The following is a 21791-nucleotide window of genomic DNA, read 5'->3' as shown; positions in this document are numbered from 1 at the left end:
CATGAAGAAAGTTCTTGGAAATGCCTCTGAACAATATATCTACAGAGCGGGCTCTCGAGACCGAGGTAGAGAGTACCTGGAAGCAAAGTTCTGGCATCAGCTGCTTTGAATAGTGGCAAACAGAGCTATGTCTGATGCCCCTCATTCTTGAAGGTACACTCCAGAAACTGGGGATATATCTGCCTTTGTGTCTCTCTTGGAGATTTGTAGTTACTGTGCACACGGTTCATTCTCTATGATAACCGGCACATGTTCTCTCAGCACCAAGTGTCTTGTGCTCACACTGAATGGATTAGTGGGTCCTCCTTGCTCCTGGAGTTGATACACTCTGCACATATTGTGTATAATTCAGAACCACCTACTGTCAGAGATTTCTGAAAGCTAAGAGACCATGTGAGAGGAGTCTGTTGTTATGGTCCTCTGCAGCCACAAGTCTGAAAACAAACTGCCCCAGCTATAGGTTAGGACAATTCAACTATATAAAAACTAGTGCTGAACCATAGGCAAAACCAACACACGATCCTCCAAAGACCAGTCACTTGTGGCCACTACAACCACTCCTGGAGTACATGAATGAGTATTCTTATGTGTGGAATCATTCCTATGCAGGGGACCTCCATTCTTAGCTGCATTACCTTCCTCACTGTCACACTATGACATCTGGAAAAGAAGATACCTGGGATACGTATTTACTACCCTGATATTCGTGGTTGCTTTCAGAAAATAGTGGTGCACTCAAATACAATCCCAGGTGTGAGCAAGCTAGGTTTACTTGCGGTTAGGGAAATATGCCTTTTCTGCATAGTCAAGCCAAGTGTGTTGCCTGTTGCTGAATACTACATTTTTGCTAGCTTTAGAGCTTTGCACACCTTACCCCTGCCAACCAGAAGTAAAGTCCTTTGCTCCCCTTTAAACATGGTTGATTTGCCATATTCCTAAATGGTAAATGTAGCTTATCTATAAGTCCTGATATGTGGTACAAAATGTACACAGGGCCTGTAACTTAGGTGTCCCTAGAAGACTACAGCACCTAGTGAGCCATCCACTACAGTGAAGTGTAAACCATGGCTTCAGGCCTCCCGGTGTAGTCTAGTTATAGCAGGGTAAAAATGCAATAAAAATGTTAAAATAAACCCTTTTGACAGGTCTAAACCTCCCTTTCAAATATTAACTAGTCCCTTTGTGCACGCCTTAGTGCCTACAAAGCAGAGTGCACAGTATTTAAAAGTAGGACATGTAGAAATTTAGTGTTAATAAGTCCTTAAAGTGACTAGCACCCAAGAGCTATATTTCACAGTGACTGGCTGAGCTGTGCTATGTAAAAACCAGAGTACAAATTAAAAATCCTAATACTGTACCTCAGGAATGGGACTAGCTAGACAAATAGTTAAACAACTAATTTTAAAAGTTATTAAAATGCAATTCAATGGTGAAGTCTCATTTTAATAAATATTACAGAAAAGTAACTTTTTTAAAGTTACCTTTTTTCTGCCTGAAGCTCCTGTAGGGTGCATTTACATGTCTTCACACACATCTGCCAACCAGTAATTTGCATTTGAAGAGGTGTGAAAACTGCTCCCACAGCAGAGAACAGAGTCCTGGGAGTGGGGAAGTGTTGTTGATTCCTTGACAGGATGACTAGTCGTATTGGGCCAATGAACTAGATTAACTTCAAAGAGGCCTTGCTTGTCACAAGCAAATGTTAGCTTTTGGCTTCTTTTGAACACTACATTGTCAAATCCTGCTAGAGTGTCATATGTAACTCCCAGCAGACCTGTCATGCAGGATTTAAAACTGGGCGTGTACTTGAATGGCAAGAAAACTAGATGTCAAAACAATTCTTGTGTCTCCACTGACTGGCTGCTGAAAAACACTGTGCAGTGACTGCACAACTGGATTTTAATGTTAGATGAGGGCGGTCACTATGATTACCATAGTACCCTCTCCGAACACATCCCCAGTTCTCAGAGCCTAAGTTTAGTGTGGCCAAAGATTTCTGCCATCTTGAAAATGCCCAAAGTGGTTAGGTTTGGCCCTAGGAACGTTTATCCCATTGGTTAAGGAGTGTCCAGGAGTCACTCTTACCTACTAGCTCATGCAAAGCAGCAGAATGGCATCTCTAGGCATCAACTTCAGAACACTCCTGGACCTGTGAAACATCACAAGAGGACTGAACCTACACACCATCTTGAACGCAGGACAAAGAAGTGGACTCCAAGGGTTACAAGGCTATCCTTCTGTTAAAGCTACAGGGGTATTACAAAATAATATAAGCATTTTCCTGCACCACCCGATGAATGGCAACTGGACCTAGACTGGACTTTGCAGTTGGCCTCTACCTGACACCCAGTGAGTCTCCTTGTGCCTCCCCCCAAGATCCTTGGAAGGCATAAGAATTATACTCCTGTGATGGATTGGGACTTAAAGGACTAAGTCAGAAGGTAAAATCTTCGACCAGGACAAACCTGGTTAGTGTACCCGACCCTTGCTCCATCGTGGTCAGTGTCGAAATTGCAATTGCACCTAGGTCCTGATCTAACACGCCCATTGACTATCATTGGCACTTTGTGCTTCGTGGTACTCTCTCTACTTAAAAACTTTAACCATTCATATCCCTGCTCTGCTTGTTGGATTATTTTTGTAATTTTGGCATAATTTAGTTTATTACATTTTACTCTATTTTTCTAATTTGTTTTGGGATTTTTATTGTTTTAATTTCGGCTTTATTACTGTTTTAGTAGTGCAGAAATACTTTACACATTGCCTCAGAGCTAAGGCTGTTTGCTTTGAGCTACATTTACTAGGGTATTGAGTTTAAAATTCACCCTGACAAGGATTGTGATTATTCCTTGAGATGGGTAGTCACCATAATCCAATTTATTACAGTACGTTATGGAAGAAATGTATGGTTTCTTAAGTGTGAGCTTGGCAATGATGAATTGTCTTCATCCTTACTTGCCATTTGTTGAAATACAGATACACGTCAACAAATTAGCGGATGAAGTGGGCTTTCTACAATAGAAACTTGGTACATTTTTCCTCTCAACACGGTGTATTAAGCAGGAGGGTACTCCTTTCTTAATGTAATGGTCAGAAGGACTGACACCACTGACAGTTCAGATTTGTTGTAATACCTGCACACAGATTACAGATCTCATATATGTCCTTGTATATCACATGCTGCATTGAAGACAAAACTTAAAAGTGGGATTCTCCATTACTATCCCCTCCGCTCATTCTTATAGAACGTGACTCCAAAGTGCGACCTACTGGTCCGGATTTCTTTAGCAGTGAGATCATCATGGTGTTTTCGCCGATAAAAAATGCCTGTCAATATCTTAAACCAGGCTTCTCCAACGAGGAGCTGCAAGTAGCTCTCCATCTACCTACAAGTAGCTCTCCATTGTGCAGCCCAAGTAGAAGCTTTTGCTTTGTTGTATTATTATGTGTGTACGGAAATTGAGAGTGTGTATTTGAAATGAAAATGAGTTCAGAACTCATATGGTTTCATGATCAAAGAACATTACAACTGATATTCGACTATATAAATTATGTGGCACTAGTGCAAACTATTACTGATATTATTATCTTAGTGCCAGAGCCATTGAAGCTATGGCTGTTAAGTATTAGCCATGTAGTGGAATTCCAAACTGACAAAGCCTTTTTTATATTATTGTTGGTAACCTTGCAGAACGCACTGAGGTGATCACGGCTACTAATCATGCGCAGGATAGCCACTACTGTAATCTTATCTGACGTGCTCACTATTACAACTAATTAGATTAGTTACTTGAGATAACGGTCTTTGAACATAAGTAGCTCTTATTACAGAAAAGGTTGGAGACCCCTGTCTTAAACCCATGGCAAACAAGCACACTTCCAAGCCCAATGGTGAAAAAACATAATTTGAGGTGGAGCCTGTGTCCCCGCTACTTTGCGGACATAGTCATGAGCCATTCACATCACGCCTGAAACGTAAAGAATGGGAGAAAAGCATTCAGAATACCAGGGACCAACGGGAGAGGAGCTGAATGCATAGTATGTGGCTCATCAAGAGAAAATGCTGCAAACACAATCTGAGGAAGATCCTCTGACAAAGAAGTTGGTTTGACACAGGCAGGGGCTGCCACATGGACAATTCACACATAAGCAAAAATAAATTACCCCAACCCCAACCCTGAAAAGATGCCAGCAGGGTACAGATGAGACAGACACAAATAGAGGGAAGAAAGCAGGATCTTCATTCTGACTTCAGTCACACAATATATAGGCGCAAGAGTCCGACAAGAGCATAACAGTACATAGCAAAGACTGATCGTCTGATCAGGATAAATACACAACAACAGGTCTAATACACTGACAAGACATACCCCGCCCCACCACATCCTATCCACTTAAAGCACCTAATGGTGGAATCTGGACAAAGACGGTATCCCCTCCCACCCCACCCATCCCCCTATTTGCGGTAACACTCGGTAACCTACTGACTGTACCTGCCCCGCTCACAGTAACTAGCTCCTATTCCAGGAAGGCAATGCATCCATATCTCCCTCCGCCACTGCCTTGGCCACTGTTCCATCCATCTCCTAGGCTCACCCTAGGGTTCGGGGAACATAAAGGCAGATATTATTTCCGTAGATCAAAATTATCCCATCAAGTTTAGCAAGACAGGTCATTTCCATAAATTGAAACTTTTGATTTGGCACTTGCATGTGTATTTGAAGACCCTGACAGGACTCTGTTTCACATGTTCCAAAGTTTACAAGCCTCTTTGCTGGCAACTCTCATCATGCTAAATTCACAAATGAGTGATAATTCAAGAAAGAGTGAGTTACTAAAACATTGGATTTTTAAGGAATATTTCTTTTTGTTTTTTGGGAAACAGAATAAAATGTTTGACATTAAGCACTGCAACAAGTGGTGGCTATTCTCCAAGTTTATCAAGACAGCCTTGTTGTCATTCCCTTTCTTAGAGTGCAAATGGGTGATGGTGTTTGCTCACGCGTTCTTCTGTGGATGTCTACACAGACAACCACAGAAGAGGTAGATAGGCAAAGCTTGCCAATCTACAATAGACCCATGGCGCAAAAGAAATCACTTACCTGTAACGTAGCTCTGGAGTAACTCTTCCGGCCCAAAAGGAAAAACATACTTTGGTACTTCACTGTCATCGTCACGCTGTAGCCAAACAACTAAACTACTGCACAATGCCTTTAATGACAACAAAGATCCTATCCTACACATCATCTGTAGCATCCACCGATGTGCTCCTCTTCCTCCGCCCCGTGCGACACAGCGAAGGCTCCCTCATGTAAATTTTTCACAAAATATTTTACCCTTCTGCTCGTCAGTTATTTTTCTTGTTAGCTACCAACACGTAGCTAAGTACGTACTTTTAACACTGCTCCTGTAACGGAATTTCATTTCACGTACATTCAAGAAATTGCTAAAGAGAAGGCAGGAGTTTAAACATGTGAATGTATGAAAGAGGCATGCTGGTAGATATTCAGTTTCCTAAACTTACGTTTGTCACTAGATGCTCCAAAAGTGCGATGCTTCTTCCGAAAACTGACTCCGAGTACACTCTAAGCCACAACAGAACGGAGGTTAAACTTGAGAAAATGAAGAGAAGCCTCTCTTTCTCTTTATTCCTCTGTAGTGCATTCTTTTGTTGATTTAAACCAGTGTGTTATTACTCATAATGTCAAGCCTGCTTCTCACAGTACTGAGAAGAACTTGTTTAAACTTTAAGGGGCAACTGTGAAGATCATATCTTCAATTCTTAAGTAGCCAAAAGTGCTTCAAATTTAGTGGTGGCTGCTCTGAAGCAGCTCATGTAGTTTGGTCTGTACAAGACTAAGTGCTAGGTACTGTAAGGCATCAGGTCTACAGTTGTGAAACACAGGTTGACTCCCCACCATCCTAAACAGCAAGTTGGGCGATTTTGCATCAGCATATATATGCAAGTTTCCAGGCAGATGCTGCAGACTTACAAGAAAATTGAACTTTTACTTTCTTGACAACTTTTTCACACCAAAACATACTCCGCACAAGAGGCAGAGGGAGGAAAGACTTTACCAGAAAGCCTTGTCCGCATGTAGCTACTGGATAATTTTATTGGCTTTTATGTAAATCAGACTATTAGGTTTCTTCCTTCTTGCCAAGTACCATCTTTGGTTCTTTGTCCATTTGCCTGCAGAATTTTCCCTCTTTGCCCAACAAAACTCCATAGGGCAGGGGCACACATACAGGATGTGTGGTGAGAATACTATTTATATTCAGCCTGGAGTGCTTTGTACATTTGCATGGGTGGACATAAAGAGAAGAGGATGTCTTCACAGCCCCATTATCTTGAGACCTTGGTGTACGTATAAATTAATGGTCAAAGCACGGCTACTAAAGTATGGGGCACACCAGTATTTCACTACTGTGCAGTGCCTTTTGAGATTACACCAAGAACATCCAACCGTACCACTTCAACCATGATCTTCCTCAATGAGCAATCACCAGATACATGTGAATGATGCCCCATAGCGCTTCGCAACTTCACTGCTTTCAAAGACAGCTTTTCACTGTTGATCCTTGCAGGCCAAACCCAATCCACAAGTCACGATGGCCACAGAACAGTTCCATACAATGCACCCTAGTGGCTGGCAGAGAAGTGTGGTTAGTTGTGTATTACTTAAACTACAACATGGCACATCCCTTGAGTACGTAAACTCTGGACAAGCAAGCTCTGTCATCAGGTGCTATATGCAAGGTTTGCTGTTTCCACAAGCTGACAGGCCTCAAGTATCTACAGGTGTAATCTCAGGTGGTTAATAATAAGCAGTTTTATTTTGCACTGTTTACAGTTTTTCCAGTGCTTCATAAGATTCTTATTTCTACCCGTCTTTCTCCACTGCTGATCCAGGAGTCCCTGGGTTAAAGATAGCTCACTCAGTGTTTGCTGAGAAGGTCTGGAGAGTCAGGGGTGTCAAACTTCCCCTTAAATCATCAAGCTAAGTGCATTTTTTGTTCCAAAACGAAGGCGTCCAAGAAAAGCAAGTTGTAGTATTCTGAACCCAACTTTACATGGCATGAGAGTGTATTGCATGTGACTTGCAACACAAGCTGCAAACAAACTGTACTGCCAGGTGTGAGTTCTCCTGGTAGCTGGAAAGAAGGGTTCTGTGAACCTGGTCGCTACAATTCGAGACATGTGACTGTGAAAAAGCAGCCTCTCCTCAACTTCCAGCCATTTCTTCAGCTCACCCTTCCTTCCTAGTAACAGTAGGGACGAAAACTTCATACTTTGCTCCCAAATGCTACTCCTACATTAGGAGATCATGTCTGGCTTTTATTTAAACACCAAAGTTCTGTGGTAAAACTGGTACAGGCATAGTTGTGCAGTACACCTACAGGTATAATGTGCACATGCAGAATTTACAAACTCCTGCAGATATCGGATGCAAATGTGCATTAGTACACTTTATATTTGTCTGCCAATAAGGGGAAATATATGTCTATATGTGTGGAACCCCTTTTCCTGCGCCCCAGTAAATCTGGAGGCATTCCCTATCCATTCCCATCCTGGACACCACTATGCCTAAGAGTGACAGTAAGGGCAAAGGGTATGTTTAGAACTACAACCCTCTGAGCATTTGGTGTTTATCTACTTCTGCAGAAAGGGCAACCCAGGAGCATCCACAAACCAGCTGCCAACCTCACATTTGCAAATGTGGACTTCTAAGTTTCCCCCAATGTCAAACCCATTGCAAGGACAACATTCCACTAACTCCAATCCTTTGGATTGCTATGGTGATTTTGTCCTTGCAAATGCATTTATTTGTGTTTCTAACCTGAACATGGATATGTAATAGCTTTGCGAATTTGGCCATAAGACGTAAGGTCAGAAGAATTAGATTGCGGTAATCGCACATAAAGCCCCCAAAAAGCAAGGTAAGCTGCTCTACACACCTTTTAGAGGGCACATCTTGTTTGAGGTATACCCTTCCTTCCTATGCACGGTTTTCCTGTCTGTTCACTTGAGCAGAACATTTTAACCTTTCACAAGTAGACATGGAGTTAACTTGGTGCTGAATGAAGCACAAACAAAATTGCAAACTGCTGAAGGATAAGAGCACTCAGTGGCAGCAGCAACAGCTTGAATCGTCCTGCAGCAGCTGATGCACGGGCCCACACACTGCTTCCGCAACTGTCGCAGAGCAACTTATGCACTGAGCACGCACAGCGCCCTGATAATCATTCTTCAGCAGCTGATGCACCTGGCATGCTTACTGCATCTGCAACAGGCATACTGACTCTAAGTAAAGAGAAGACATGGATCAAACTTGCCACGCAGTGACAAAAACATCACGGACCCTACAGGCTGCAAATGCTCTGTACACCAACATGCACAGACAGAAGGTGGAGGTGGAGGTGGAGGTGGAGGTGGACCCTAACAGGCCTCTCAATTCGATACTGGTAAATGGGGACAGGAACAAATAGATGAACATGAATGATGCACAAATCAGGACCGCAGAGAAGGACATAGTTTTCATGACCTCCTCTTGAAATGGAAAGGACCTCTTTTCTAGCGGGTAATGTGGTATATCCTCTACTAATGCAAAATGATAGCAAGAATAACCAAATTAAAACTGAGCATGCAAAGAGATGCCAGGAGGCTGCAAACGGCAGAAAATAACAAAACCTAGGCAAGCCGGGCCTGATGACACTTCCGACATGAAAACGTTGAAATACAGGAATGTACCTTGTGGGTGAGCTCAACTAGGGACACAGATAATGCTTTTGTTGCTCTGCAAAAGTAGAGACCTGCTGGGATGCAAAACGCCTTTAGCACGACGTAGACTTGGAAGAAGCCGGAAAAGTCATCCACAGACAAGGTGGACAAGCCTGGCAGACCACTGCACTTCAGACTTCTGTTCTGACTCTCCAGATGCAGAGCCGTCAGATCTAGAAGACAATGTGGGAGCAGCATGTGTTCCTCAATCCTAATTCTGTGCTCTGCACATTGCTGAGCTACTCAACAGCAGCTCTTAAAAGCAGAAGAATTCTACTTCGACAATAAAGCAATAGTGTACGATCTCATTTAAGGGAACGTTTCTTAACATTAGTGTAAGTGATTCACTTCAGAGACAACATCTGAACACTGCTGGGTGAGCGTGTGTGTGTGTGTGTGTGTATGTGTGTGTGTGTCCAGGAGTTGAATCACAAGGGAAGTGTACAGATACGCTCTCTGACAAGGCAGTGAGGACAGATTTGTGCAATATCTGCCAGTTCATAGACAGGGGCATCAGCTCCGATGCAATAAGATGCACGGGTACGCATGCATGATTGCTGAATACGGCATTGAAGGAAGTGTCACTGTGTGGAGGGAGCAGGGTGGAGGGTCGAATCACATTCCCATTCCACACATCCTTAAGCCCTCCTCTAGTTGCCATTACAGTTTTCTGCCCACTGCTAAGCAGGTGAACAGACCTGGGCCCTCCCTCCTGAAGCCGTGAGCCTGGAAGCACTGGCCACCTTCCAGCCTCCCCCCTAACACTGGAACATACGTGCTACGTAAAGAGACGATTCAGAGAGTCCAGCTGTTTAGTCCGTTCTAGAAACGAGTCTGAGTAATGCTGTGGGAGCTATGGTTCTCCCAAATCCAGACAGTCTGGCTCCGAAACTGCTACAAGAATAAGAATTAAAAAGTTATGGCTGCCTCAGGCAGGCTTCTGATGGCCACCCATCAGATGTCCCGCTCATGCACCGCTGTGGCCGTCCGTCCTGTCCCTTGCCCCGAGTGCAGCTGCAGTGTCCCCAGAGCATCTTGTTGCAGATGCTGCAGCCGGATGGCATCACCCCCGCAGGGCTCATCATTCTTGCAGGGATCCTCAGCTTCCTCTTTCTTGTAGCTGCCGCTCATACGGTGCCGCCGCTCACAGTGGCCCTTGTGCCGCATGAAGCTGTCACGCCACATGAACTTCTTGTTGCAGAGGTTGCACTCGTAGGGTTTCAGGCCAGTGTGCGTCTTCATATGCTCTGTTAGGTGGTGCTTCATCTTGAACTTCTTGTTGCAGACCGGGCAGTCGAAGGGCCGCAGATTGAGGTGCATATTCACGTGCCTGTCCCGCATACTCTTGTGAGAGAAGGCCTTGCCACAGTGGCACATGAAAATCTTGTTGCCATCTGTAGAGCTGCTGTTGAGTTGCACAGCACCATGCTCCACTGGAGCCTGGGGAGGGTAGACCAGAATCTGGTTGCCTTGCATGTCCATGGGCATGAGTGCACGCTGGGAGAACTGACTTGGCATGTCCTCAAGTGCTTCATAGCTGAAATCCTCAGAGGACTCGCAGAAGTTCACTTGCTCCTCTAACCTCTGGTCTCCATGGCAGAGATCTGCCTTGCTGCTTGGCAGGTCCCGGGATTGGAGGGTGCGCACATCAGTGATGCTCAGCGGTGCCTGAGGGAGGTCAGACTGTCGGGAAGCAGCTGGAACAGTCTCTACAGGATCCTCGTCCTCCTCACAGGTCAGCACTAGGTCCTCCTGAGGCTTTTCCTTCTTGATATAAACCCACTGCTTCTGGGGCATGATGCTGGGCTGAATGTATGCGGGCCTCCTACTTGAGCACTCTCCGCTGCCACCACCATCACTCATTTCATCATCAGTCTCCAGGACAAAGTGGCTGGCATGAGAAAAAGGGTCACGGCCCTTTTCGACCAATGAGTGCTGGAATATTACATCACCATCATTGGCATCAGAGCCCTCCCTCTCTGATCGCAAATACTTGCCTGGCTCATGCACCCCTCCAAATTCTGTAGATGCTTCCCGAGGGCTAAAATAGTTACTGCTGCTGGGTGACTGGTTCTCACTGGTGCGGCACGAGTGTGCTCGAGAGGGAGCTCTGGATGGGCCGCGGCCCTCCTTCAGCAGTTCTGAGCATTTGTCCACGATGTGCCACATTTGCAGCACACTGCCCACAGTCAGGTAATTGACAATCTCATCTGAAACCATACTCAGCTTCCCAGTATATGCAGATGACAAAACGGTTTCAAAGGCCAGAGGATCCATGACATTTGGTAGGGAGATGGAGGTCATGTTCTTCAGGAGAACCTGGTCATGGAAGTAGGGCGAGGAGGCTGCCAGCACAGCACGGTGAGCTTTGAAGATCTGACCCTGGACGTGAATGGTAATGTCACAGAGCTTTCCCTCCCGCCGCTGTTGGTTCAGGTTCTCCAGCAAGGCACAGGTGATCTCTGGGAAGTCCAAGTGGACGATGGCGCTGGAAGAGTCCATGTTGCCAAGCTGCTTTGGAAGACTTCTGGAAGACAAGAGGAAAAAGATTAGGGGGAGGTGAAAGTTCCGTGATACAATTGCAATAAAGTGCCCTTGCTAGTTTGTCTAGCCTCCATCCTCCTTACCTATTGCTTCCCATCTTCTCTGTGTGTCCCCCCCCCTCATGGCTGCTACTATCCATCTCTCATTGCATCTCCCTCCTTCTCTCCATTGGTAAATGCCCTGCTGTGTCTCCTGCAGGCTTTGGTAGCTGCTTCTTCCTCCCCTCTGTTGGTTAAGAATCCTCCTTCTATTAACTCCTCTCCCTTGCTAGCTGTCCCCATAAGATAAGAAGAGGCAGAGAACGCCAGACGTTACTGCGGCTTCCAAGAAAATGGTTACAGTCACTGGCTCCAGACCAATGTCCCATCTACAACTTATTACAGACTACTTGTGTACGGCTGCCTTGCAATAGTCCTAGCCCTGCAAAATCTCACAAGCCAGAGAACTTAGGGTCATGGCACAGTACAACGAGCAGATCTGCTGAAAGGCAGGATGCAACTACTTAAAGAAAGTATATACTCAAGAATAAAGAAGAATGCTTTGTTTCGACAGCTTTCCTTGTTTTTCCAGGCTCGAGCTCAGCCACTCTCTGCATGCTGGCATCGTAAGCAAACAAGTATAAATGCCCGGGGAAGCAACACCGCCAAGTTTCCCAACATTTGACTGGTTCTGCCAGCCATCATCCAATCTGAGCTCAGTACATCAGATATGTTTTGAAAAAAGAATGATCTACTTAAAGTTTATAAAACATTTTTATTTCCTGGGTGTATATTTGTTTTTCTTGAGCTTTCCAGGAGAAAAAATCCAAGTTACAAGAAAAATGTACAATACTCAATAACTTATTTTTCAGACAATTTCTGAGTGCTGTCAGAAAGTTCCCAAAAGAGGACAACAAATTAATAAAAGCTTAAATAAATAATACACCGCGATAAATGCTTCCGAAAGACTGCTGAGACAAAAAGACACTCATCTATTAGACAATTCCGAAATTGTGGGTTGAATGCGGTTAACAGTTTGTTGTACACAACTTTCCCATAGTCCGATTTTCCCTCCATTCATTCCAAATTCCTACTGGCTCACAAATACTAATCTGTTGTTGTTTTTACTTCTGTACTGCCATTTGTTAAATTTTGTTTTGACCAATGACTTTGTGTTTCACCACTGCGCATATTAGTTGCTCAATGTTCACCAGTAGCACATGGTATGTTTTGTTCAGTTGAGCCGCCTATTGGCTTTGACATGGCATTAGCCATTACTTTCAGTTTACCCGCCTATGGGCTTTGACATTGCATTAGTCATTACATTCTGTATTCTGCCTATTGGCTTTGACATGCTGTATCCAGTCTAGCCGCCTATTGGCTTTGACATTGCATTCCTATTGGCTTTGACATGATGTATTCAGTTTAGCTGCCTATTGACTTTGACATGCTATTAGATATTCTGCCTATTGGCTTTGACATGATATCATATATTACATTTTGTATTCAGCTCCGCTGCCTATTGGCTTTGACATGATATTAGACATTGCATTTTGTATTCAGCTCAGCTGCCTATTGGCTTTGACATGATATTATATATTGCATTTTATATTCAGCTCAGCTGCCTATGGGCTTTGACATGATATTATACATTGCATTTTGTATTCAGCTCAGCTGCCTATTGGCTTTGACATGACACTAGACATTGCATTTGATATTTAGGTTAGCTGCCTATTGCCTTTAACATGACATTGCATTTGATATTTAGGTTAGCTGCCTATTGCCTTTAACGTGGAGTTAGACATTGCAGTTGAGAATCCAAGCTGTATTTTTCCAAGCTGTGTTTTTGCACAAGAGAACCAAGATGTTTTTCTCACAGTAGACTAGACCTGATAAGAGAGAGTACATGGGTGTTTTTCTCTCCGCTTGAGCTTGGGAACAGGAGTAGTCTCGGAGACCTGGCCAGTCTCCAAAAGGCTTGCTCAGTTTCCCAGGTCTAAGAGGAGGGGGCACACCTTTGTAACGAATGTAACAGGCTGCAGAGATTCAGATTCGAATCTGCCGGACCTCGTGCTGGAGCTTGGCGCCAGCTGCCAGCAATCCCGTGTGGGTAGATGAATCTCTTTCTCGCGGCTGACAGGGGTCATCAGCTTGCAGACCTTAGAAAGATGAAGCTGTAAATAGTTTCCCACACGGTGAAGTATTTGTTTTGCTTTGCATTCAATATCTTATAAATATAACCTGCTGTGTATATTGCAAACTGATATATTTTGTTTGATTAACGCGGACTTGAAAGCTACTAATTCGTCATACATAAAAATTGGGGTTGGGGAAGAATTAACAACAATAAAAGTCTTCTTTGACCTCAGAACTGCATTTCTGGTGTGTTATGTTAGTGCTTAGAAACTAGCTAAGAGGAAAGCACTACAATTGGTACCAGGAGTGGGGTCGGTCATTAAGAGGTGATTAAGAGGGTGTTGACGAGTTGGTAGATTTCTAAGTGCACACTTTAAAAGTGTAATTGTTTTTTTGTTGTTTGGAGAATTACAGAAATTGTTTTTTTGTTTGGAGAATCACAGTAGCACGGCAGACCATGTCTGAGAATGCATGTGTTGTTAAACTGCCCGATGGTGCTCGGAAAAACTGTGAATTGTTTTCTGTTTGGGGAATTACAGAAGCACGACAGACCATGTCTGAAAATGCATGTGTAGCTAAAATGCCTGATAGTGTTTTGAGAAATAATTTCTGTTGTATATATGTAGAAAAAGTGTCTTTTGGAAGTAATGATGACAGAAAGGTCTGGATACCTTTATCTGCTTACAGAGAAATGCAGGAGAAATGTAAGAAGTTGGAACATGAAAATAGGAATTTACGTGAGCAAATTAGCCCGACTGAAAGTTATAAAAAGGCTGTTTTAGAAGAATCTTTCTTGTTATATGGTCACTGTGAAAAATTATATGCAGTTGCGCGCTTGTGATTTGGCAAATGAAATAATGCAGACTTTAGGTTTCTGCGCAGTGCAAGAAGGAAATACTTATGTACATGTAACTCAAGAACAAGGAAAGAAAATAGTGCCCCTAGCTAGAATTATACAATGGATCTGGTACTTGCAAGACAGGGCTAGAGTACCACAGGTAAAAGAGTTATCAATGAAGTTGAGTGCACCATTTGAACTCGTGTCCACTGAAGATAAAAAGCATGTTTGTTTTACTAATGATTCATTGACTGAAATGTTGTTTTCTGGCACAGGAGAAGGAATGGAGTTGTATAATGTGTGTCAGATTTTAAAGCAAGAGCTACGTGAGATGTGTCATTTTTACGCTGATTTTTGGTTCATTGCTAATGTTTTAGCACCTAACTGGTTCAATTACCTTGCAGATGTTAATGAGAAAAATTCAGAGAGAGAAGTGTTCACCCAGAATTCTGCCTTAGTGGGGATGGCTAAGTGGGTGCCCCAGAAATGTGAACAGCTGAGAGAAAAAGCCACTTACAGGTGGGCAGAGATGAGAGAGATGCACATTCCCCTAGATTTGATAAAAACTGTGCAGCACGCACAAAAGCAATCTGTCATACAAGCAGTCACAGAGCAGTTGGGAAGAGGAAAGTTACCAGGACAGGAATGGCAAAGTGATCAGGTTTTAGGGAGAGTGATTGCTGCAGATTACCAAGGAAAAATCGAAATTATGCTGATACCTAGAAAAGAATCTGATTCATTCATACAAATTGGAGACAGAATGGCCCAAATTGGCAAAAGGGCAGTGAATGGAGGTTTGGTAAAGAAGGAGTCTGCCCCAGCCCTTCTGACAGTGCAAGAAAAGGGAAGCTGTGGTGCAGCAGATAAAAACCTCAGTGCTGATGTGTGGGCTGAAGCCCCAAGTGACCCTCCAGAACCTGCAGAGAATATAACAAAGGGCCCCAAAAACGTCCTGCTGATTATAAAACAGGGAAAGAAAGAGGAAGGGTGCAGTTTAAATGAAAAATGTTATTTGCAAGAAAAGTCATACTTGTTTCTTTTGCAGATCCTACCACGTTTCGCCACTGTCCCCGAGTGTGCTGTGTGGTTCCCCTTCCGGTGTGTGCATGTGGGTTCGGGGAAGGGACCGAATCCCCAACCTGAACCTGGCTGAGTAAAGTGCCAGCACCATGGATCCATTTTGCGCAAACTGCGCCTTCAGTTCAAGTTCAACTTGTTTGATTGCATTCTTCCACTGGAACTAAGCTGTGTTTTTTTTTTTTTTTTTTCTTCTCGTATGGAACTCTGACTTTTGCTTACCTTCCAGCAAACCTTTCAGGTGGACCGTGCATCTTTACATGAGTAGAACTCATGCCACATCAAATTGCTAACACTGTTGAATTAGAGACTCATTCAGAGTATAAAAATTGCCCAGTCTTTTCTATGTAGATGTATCTGATGTGAAAGGTTATGAGATCAATGTGTTAATTCACTTCTATTGCTTTACAGGGATTGCTTTGATCATTCAAATCTGATTTGCTGATAATGTTTTTTTTTTCGTGCTGATGTTTTTTTGTTTTTTTGTTTTTTGTTTGAAACAAGAGATATGTGAAACAAAAATTCATTGGTCAAAGGGCGGAATGTACTGCCATTTGTTAAATTTTGTTTTGACCAATGACTTTGTGTTTCACCACTGCGCATATTAGTTGCTCAATGTTCACCAGTAGCACATGGTATGTTTTGTTCAGTTGAGCCGCCTATTGGCTTTGACATGGCATTAGCCATTACTTTCAGTTTACCCGCCTATGGGCTTTGACATTGCATTAGTCATTACATTCTGTATTCTGCCTATTGGCTTTGACATGCTGTATCCAGTCTAGCCGCCTATTGGCTTTGACATTGCATTCCTATTGGCTTTGACATGATGTATTCAGTTTAGCTGCCTATTGACTTTGACATGCTATTAGATATTCTGCCTATTGGCTTTGACATGATATCATATATTACATTTTGTATTCAGCTCCGCTGCCTATTGGCTTTGACATGATATTAGACATTGCATTTTGTATTCAGCTCAGCTGCCTATTGGCTTTGACATGATATTATATATTGCATTTTATATTCAGCTCAGCTGCCTATGGGCTTTGACATGATATTATACATTGCATTTTGTATTCAGCTCAGCTGCCTATTGGCTTTGACATGACACTAGACATTGCATTTGATATTTAGGTTAGCTGCCTATTGCCTTTAACATGACATTGCATTTGATATTTAGGTTAGCTGCCTATTGCCTTTAACGTGGAGTTAGACATTGCAGTTGAGAATCCAAGCTGTATTTTTCCAAGCTGTGTTTTTGCACAAGAGAACCAAGATGTTTTTCTCACAGTAGACTAGACCTGATAAGAGAGAGTACATGGGTGTTTTTCTCTCCGCTTGAGCTTGGGAACAGGAGTAGTCTCGGAGACCTGGCCAGTCTCCAAAAGGCTTGCTCAGTTTCCCAGGTCTGAGAGTAGGGGGCACACCTTTGTAACGAATGACACAGGCTGCAGAGAGTCAGATTCGAATCTGCCGGACCTCGTGCTGGAGCTTGGCGCCAGCTGCCAGCAATCCCGTGTGGGTAGATGAATCTCTTTCTCGCGGCTGACAGGGGTCATCAGCTTGCAGACCTTAGAAAGATGAAGCTGTAAATAGTTTCCCACACGGTGAAGTATTTGTTTTGCTTTGCATTCAATATCTTAAAAATATAACCTGCTGTGTATATTGCAAACTGATATATTTTGTTTGATTAACGCGGACTTGAAAGCTACTAATTCGTCATACATAAAAATTGGGGTTGGGGAAGAATTAACAACAATAAAAGTCTTCTTTGACCTCAGAAGTGCATTTCTGGTGTGTTATGTTAGTGCTTAGAAACTAGCTAAGAGGAAAGCACTACAACTTCAGGGTAAACTATGTTGACAGCTACCTTAGGGACAGGGGTGTACATTGATCCTACCAGACAAAACAGGTGAGTGCGCCTCTTCTATTACCGTGCACTGTGACTGTGTGAGCGAATAGCAGCCGAATCAGAAGCCGAGATCTTGGGCAAGTGTATTGCTACATACACTACGTGCATGCGGCAGCACTACGTGCAAGGTAAACAGTGGTGCAGAGTGTGGACCATTGGCCTCTGCTTTCATTGGCCTTCGCTTCCATTTTGGTTCACGACTCCATTTTGTCGAGTCTGGTTCGGTGCGTGAGGCACTGTTCTGTGTTTTTCCACAAGCTTCGGCAAGCTGAAGGGTGGGGTGTTTTTCTGCTCAACTTCGCTCCATCTGCCTGGTACGAAGGGCGCTATTTACATTCCACGAGCTATCAGTTAGAACAACAGGGGGATGCGCCTGTACACAAGGAGGAATGCAAGCTTCACCTTGGAGTCCTCTCCTGGGAACTTGGCCCGTTCTGAGGAGACGTCTCGAAGGGTGAACAAGGTACCGCCGATTGCACAATTTGTAAAGGAGGGGGTCTTTTTCTAGAAAAGACTCCTGGGCGTTAGTAAATACTATAAAAGTTGGGGGCCTGGATGGGCTGGTTTAGGAACTCTCTTCTGGGTTGGACGCAACGCCAGGAGGACTGATTGTCCCGAACAGAGGCTCCCTGTGCCAGCTGATTTGGGTTCCCCAGCTTTGTGTACGGCGGAGGGATGCAGACGCTCTTTTCGGTGAAGCTTTTCAATCTATTAAGTGTATTGTGTGTGCGCGCGTAATATGTACTTATTCTTGCAGTCATTTTCATGCTATTGAGCATTGAAGTATATTGTGTGTGCGCGCGTAATATGCACTTATTCTTGCAGTCATTTTCATGCTATTGAGCATTGAGGTATATTGTGTGTGCTTGTATTATATGCACTTACTCTTGCAATTATTCACAGAGTGCTTATATCTTTATCATTATTCTCATGTTATTCTCCTGATGTGTATATATATATATATTAGTGTGGTTTGGTTTTGCTAGCTGAGAACTTGCCCCTTAAATAAACTTGATTATTCTACTTACGAAGGTGTTTGAGAGTGATTGCTTTACATTGTGCCTTAAAATATCCTGAAGTGCATAGTTTTGATATTATGAAGAGTAAAGCAGCACAAATTGGCGTAGTCGTTTGCAGGATTCGAAAAAAAAAAAAAGGGAAAATGCTTAATAAGATCAAAGCGAGCTCAAAAGCAGGTTCTCAGGTAGCAAATCCAGACATAGAAATACCGGGATGGGAAACTGCCCCGTATAAACTTTTAGCTCAGGAATGGTCACGTTGTGCTGGTTTGTGTGAAAATTGGAATGCGTGTATGTTGAATGTGGAACCTGAAGATCTTCTTATATGTTTACGGAAAGTTTCAATTGACAAGGGAAGGGAGATTTGTGCGTTAGGGAGGCGAGGCTGGATCTTGCTTTCTGCGTACCGAAAGTTGTATGAAAAATGTTTACAGTTACAAAAAGACCACGAGCAGCTGGAGAAGGAGTTAGTAGAAGCCCGAAATTCCTCTACCATGCTAGCTTGTCAAAATAAATTATTAAGTGATAAGTTGGAAATGTACCAACTGGTTGCAGAGAGAACGGCCGTTAGCGTAGCTAAATATAAACACAAGAAACGAAGAGGGAAAGTTAATAAAAAGAAGGTGCATTTAGCTATCTCTCAGGCAGGATTAGCCTTTGACCCTGAATTTTGGGATGGAAACATCTGGGATACATCTGATTTTTCAGATGGGTCTGGGGGCGATGACTGCCAAGATGTTAGACAGGAGAAGACAGAGCGCAGGAATGTTGTCCGTGCGCAGCCCATATATCGGCGAAAGTTACAGCATAGCCCAGCTAATCGTGGAGGGGTGATGTTGGATGCCCTGGAGGATTATACACAGCAAGAACTAAGTGATGTGATAGACAGATTTCGACAGAGGTCTGGGGAAACATTGCTTACGTGGTTGGTGCGGGTGCACAATATGGGGGGCCAGGGGGTCCAATTGGATCACGGCGACGCCCCGAGGCTTTGTATGTTAAGTACAGACCCGGTTATTCAAAATGAGTTTAGAACCTATCCAGGGAATGGTCCCATGACCAATTTGTTAGAGCTAGCTGCGCAAGGGTGTGCTCAGAAGTATCCGACAGAGTCAGACTGGCCGCCTAATGATAAACCTTGGTATACTTTGAGAGATGCAGTACAGAGATTGAAGGTAGAAGGGATGAAAACAGCTATCTTTATGGGTAATGCCCATGATTTGATGAATGGAATTTCAAGTGTGTCTGTGCGAAACCGGCTGATTAGGGCCGCTCCTCCTGCATATAAGCATGTCATCATGACTTTGTTAATTAATCAGACGGGTAACCCATTGTCTCAGGTGGTAGAAGCGGTGCGTGAGTTAAGTGATTTAGGAGAATGGGCTAAGCCAGAGAGGAATTCACGGTCTGAGAATCGTACTGATAACAACAGGGTGACAAGGTGAGACATGTTTCAGGCCTTGCTGCGAGATGGGGTGACCAGGAATGAAATTGATGGGATAAGCACCAAGGACATGTGGGAAATGTACCACAAACGCGGTTTGGATAAAAAGGAGGGGAGCAGGAAAGGGAACAAGAAGGATAACAAAGTGGTGAACCAGAGAAAAGCAGGAGGGGAGGAGCGTGAGGGTGAAAAGGGAGAGAGAGGGAGAGAACCCCACCGTAGAGAGAGATCCCCAGAGGACGGAAATTGGGAGGAAGAGCACCGAAGCGCAGAGGGAACCCGGAGCAGGGAGAGAGACCGGGAACTGACAGGTTCTGGGAAAACTCGAGGAAGAGAGTGGGAGAGGGAGCTGGTAAGCTCAGAGAGGTTGCGAAGCAGGGACAGGGAGGAGGAGTTCCCTGAGAATTACCGCAAACTGTATCCAGATTTGACTTGGGCAGACTCTGATGTACGCAGAGTGAAAATAGATTAGGAAACAGGCCAAACTCCAGTGCAGGGATGGGCTCGCAAAGATAACAGACCTCATGTCAAAGTAGAAATTTATTGGAAACGTGGAAATGTTCGAGCCCTCGTTGACACCGGAGCGGAGGCCACTTTGATTCATGGCAATCCAAGAAAATTCAGGGGACAGTACTTCACCATTACGGGATTGGGCGGAAAAGAAACCCCAGCAGTGCAGATAGTGGTTCCCATGAAAATAGGGGCACTTCCAAAGAGAGAATACACTGTCCTGATTGTGCCCATTCCCGAATACATTATTGGAATTGACATTTTGAAAGGGATGACCCTACATTTGGAAGATGGATGTTATCAATTTGGTTCCAAAAGATTTATATCAATAGCCGCCGCAAGGGTGGGGCTGTTGAAGATTCCTCCGGTAACACTTCCCCAAGCTACTAAGGTGATTCAAATGAAACAGTACAGAATACTGGGAGGACATGAGGAGATTAGCCAGACTATACATGATTTACTAGAGGCCGGGGTAATAGTTCCCATCACCACTGCGTGGAATAATGCCCTCTGGCCTGTTCGTAAAAGTGATAACAGTTGGAGGATTTGCATTGATTATCGCCAATTGAATAAACATACACCTCCTCTGACTGCAGCGGTCCCAGACACCATTACCTTGATTGAGAACATACAGAAACATAGTGGGACTTGGTACGCAACCATTGACATTGCCAATGCCTTCTTTACGATACCAATAGCTACTGAGAGCCAGCGTCAGCTGGCATTCCAGTGGGCGGGGCGTCAGTACACCTTCTGTAGATTACCCATGGGGTATTTACATAGCCCCACTATCTGCCACCGGCTGGTGGCAGAGCATTTGGATGAAGTACCAGTGGTTCCTGGAGTGCAAATTTCTCACTATATAGATGACGTGATGATGCAGGGAGAGACGCAAGAACAGGTGCAAATTCAGCTAGACAGGGTGGTGGAACATTTGCAGAATCAAGGGTGGGAGATTAACCCCGAGAAAGTGCAGGGACCGTCTCAGAGCGTGAAATTTTTGGGCATTCAGTGGAATCAGGGACACAGAGAAGTGTTGCCAAAAGTGAAACAAAAGATTAAGGAATTCGCAGTACCGCGAAATCGGAAGGAAGCCCAGAGTTTTATTGGACTATTCGGGTATTGGAGACAACATATACCCCATTTGTCTCAGATTTTGGCCCCATTGTACAAAGTTACACGAAAGAAAAATGCGTTTGAATGGGGAGAGCAGGAGCAGCGCGCGTTTGAATTGGCGAAAGACGCCATTCAGCATGCTTTGGATTTGTGGCCGATTCGAGAGGGAGACATTGAGTTGAATGTGACAGTCCAGGGGCAGTATGCCAATTGGAGTTTATGGCAAAAACAAGGAAGAAAGAGGGTGCCCCTGGGATTTTGGACAAAGAAGTTACCTGAGGCAGGAGAGCGGTATACTCCCTTTGAGAAGCAGCTGCTGGCCTGCTATTGGGCCCTGGTTGATACTGAGCAAATTACACTGGGACACAATGTGATTTTAAGGCCTGAAATTCCCATCATGCAGTGGGTGATGAGTTCCCCAAAAACTCATAGAAT

At 44.0% G+C, this 21791-nt stretch overlaps 1 protein-coding gene across 1 annotated transcript in view; it reads right to left on the bottom strand.

The window, feature by feature from the left end:
- Positions 1-4220: 4220 nt before the first annotated feature.
- ZBTB22 (zinc finger and BTB domain containing 22) overlaps positions 4221-21791 on the bottom strand; it is a 29947-nt gene continuing 12376 nt past the window's right edge. Inside the window, exon 2 of the mRNA XM_069241867.1 lies at positions 4221-11309. Coding sequence (XP_069097968.1) covers positions 9737-11309 — 1573 coding nt within the window. The 3' untranslated portion in view covers positions 4221-9736. The remainder of the gene's footprint in view (positions 11310-21791) is intronic.

The sequence above is a fragment of the Pleurodeles waltl genome, chromosome 6, assembly GCF_031143425.1.
Source record: "Pleurodeles waltl isolate 20211129_DDA chromosome 6, aPleWal1.hap1.20221129, whole genome shotgun sequence".
Lineage (NCBI taxonomy): Eukaryota > Metazoa > Chordata > Amphibia > Caudata > Salamandridae > Pleurodeles > Pleurodeles waltl.
Note: the sequence above shows the minus strand (reverse complement) of the source record. Positions and strands in the feature narration are given on the sequence as shown.